Raw genomic sequence first — 2,001 nt, 5'->3', positions numbered from 1 at the left:
GTCCCTCCGCTACCACTGAAATTGGTGCAGGAAGTGAGGACAGAAAGATGACAAGTGGGTCTACTGGACTCTGGCTTGTTGATAGTCAGGTCAATCCCCAGAAGGGCCTAAAAATGACTGAAGTGCACCCAAATGCTACAGAATCCTCTTTCTAAATCTGTTACTTCACACTCTTGAAACTCACCTTTCCTTTTCAGAAAAGCCACAAACCCAACCTCTTATTGACTACCTTGATACTTGGATTACAAAAGGAATTCAAGCATATGACTTGAAAACTGGTTCAGAGATCTTGCTAAAAACACCTGTGTCGTTGAGTTATATATCAGATGAAATCGCTGCAGTGACAGTCATTAAATCAGTTATCAACTACATTCTTCACAGAAGATAAGAACGGGGACATAAATACAAAGAATTTTCCATATTAGTTGTCTCAATGCAAAAATTAAAGAATATTTCCTGAATACTACTGATCTGCTACATTATCATTTCAGAAAGAAAAAAAACTAACCCAAAACAAAACAACACAGCAATTTCCATGAGTGTTTCCCCACTCTCCCAACTGCATTCCAAAAGCATGAGCAGATTCCTGCCCATTTAGATTCCTGTCCATTTAAATAAGTGGTTCACAAAGGGTACATTTGGCAGGACAAACTGACATTCTGATGCATCTGAAAGGAACATCACAAATTGTTTCATTTATTTAAAGAGCACTGTTTCTGCCCATTAATAGATTACTGCATTCTAGGACAGCATTTCATGGGCTTATATTAGACAAACACCAAATGAGAAGATAATTTACTCTCCTCCTTTTACCACAATCTTGGTCTAATTTCTCATTCACTCCCAGTATTGAAATGTTGAATAGTTAGCCTGAATATAAATCATTATCATGAAGAGGACGAAAGTACAGTTTATTACAGAAGTTTGGACTCTAGTAACAGGGCAAGCTTCCATAACATTGATAAAAGAAACTGGGAATTGTAGCATACTTACCAATAAAAATTCCAGTCTTCATTTTCTGCCACCTGAATCCATCCTCTTTTTTCAAAGTTGTTTATTAGAACAGATTTTTCTATGTCAGTTACCCACTTTACTTTTCCTGCCATTATCCCGAAGTGGAATCAACCTGTTCATACAGAAAATTTTAAAGTTGAAAATAGGGGAGGATACAGGGAAGCAAAAGGAGAAGAAAAGTGGCACCTAGAAAACACTTTCACATAAGTATTATTAGCTTAAAACCCAAGGAAAAGAACACCTAGGCTCAGACTGAAACCCTGCACTTCTCAGCTGCAGAACTGCACACAAGGACACTGGTTACAGGGAGGGTTTTCACACTCCCCACCTCTTATAAATAGGCACAAAACCTTCCCTTAAATATACTACTGACAGAACCCCCTTATTCTACACTGAGTAATGTTTAAAGAACCAATACAGACATTGCATTGTTTCTAACTTAGGAACATATATTTTTGCTTTCTTTTGAAGCAGGAAAGTTCATCTGGATCACGTGGTGCCTGTAGAATAAAAACCCATGATTCCAAGAGAAATCCCTTACATGCTCTATCAACAATCGAGATTTGCAGTACCTCAGGGGAAGGAACTAAAGTTAGTGACCTTGCAACTGGTATCATTAAACCCTTACAGGAGGATTTCCCTAAACATCAGGCTGTTAGAAGAGTGCTTACAAACTGCAGTTCAGCTCCTGACACTAGATGTCACTTTCTACATTAGATCTCTCACTTGCCCAGGTCAGCCTTTTGTCAGGATCACTCGACCATTCTGACAGGAAGGGACACCAGCAAGTCCCCTGGTCCAGCCTTCTGCTCAGTGCAGAGTTAGCTACGAGGTGTGGACGGTTTGCTCAGAGCTTTATCCATTTATGCTTTGAAAAGCCCCAAAGACACAGCACAGCTTCTCTGGGCCTCCCATCCCACTTCCTCACTTACCTCATGGGGGTGGGGGTAGGGGGTGGTTCTCCCTATATTTTTATTATTTTCCCTA

General features: G+C 39.9%; 1 protein-coding gene across 2 annotated transcripts in view; it reads right to left on the bottom strand.

Annotated features, from left to right (window-relative positions):
• The window catches only part of TTLL1 (tubulin tyrosine ligase like 1), a 13,777-nt gene extending 12,648 nt beyond the window's left edge, over positions 1–1,129 (bottom strand). For both annotated transcript variants that reach the window (XM_031061812.1, XM_005426862.2), the window contains exon 1: positions 994–1,129. In XM_031061812.1, coding sequence (XP_030917672.1) covers positions 994–1,106 — 113 coding nt within the window. In that variant the 5' untranslated portion in view covers positions 1,107–1,129. The remainder of the gene's footprint in view (positions 1–993) is intronic.
• Between the last annotated feature and the right edge of the window lie 872 nt (positions 1,130–2,001).

This window comes from Geospiza fortis, unplaced genomic scaffold (genome assembly GCF_000277835.1).
Source record: "Geospiza fortis unplaced genomic scaffold, GeoFor_1.0 scaffold164, whole genome shotgun sequence".
Taxonomy (NCBI): domain Eukaryota; kingdom Metazoa; phylum Chordata; class Aves; order Passeriformes; family Thraupidae; genus Geospiza; species Geospiza fortis.
Note: the sequence above shows the minus strand (reverse complement) of the source record. Positions and strands in the feature narration are given on the sequence as shown.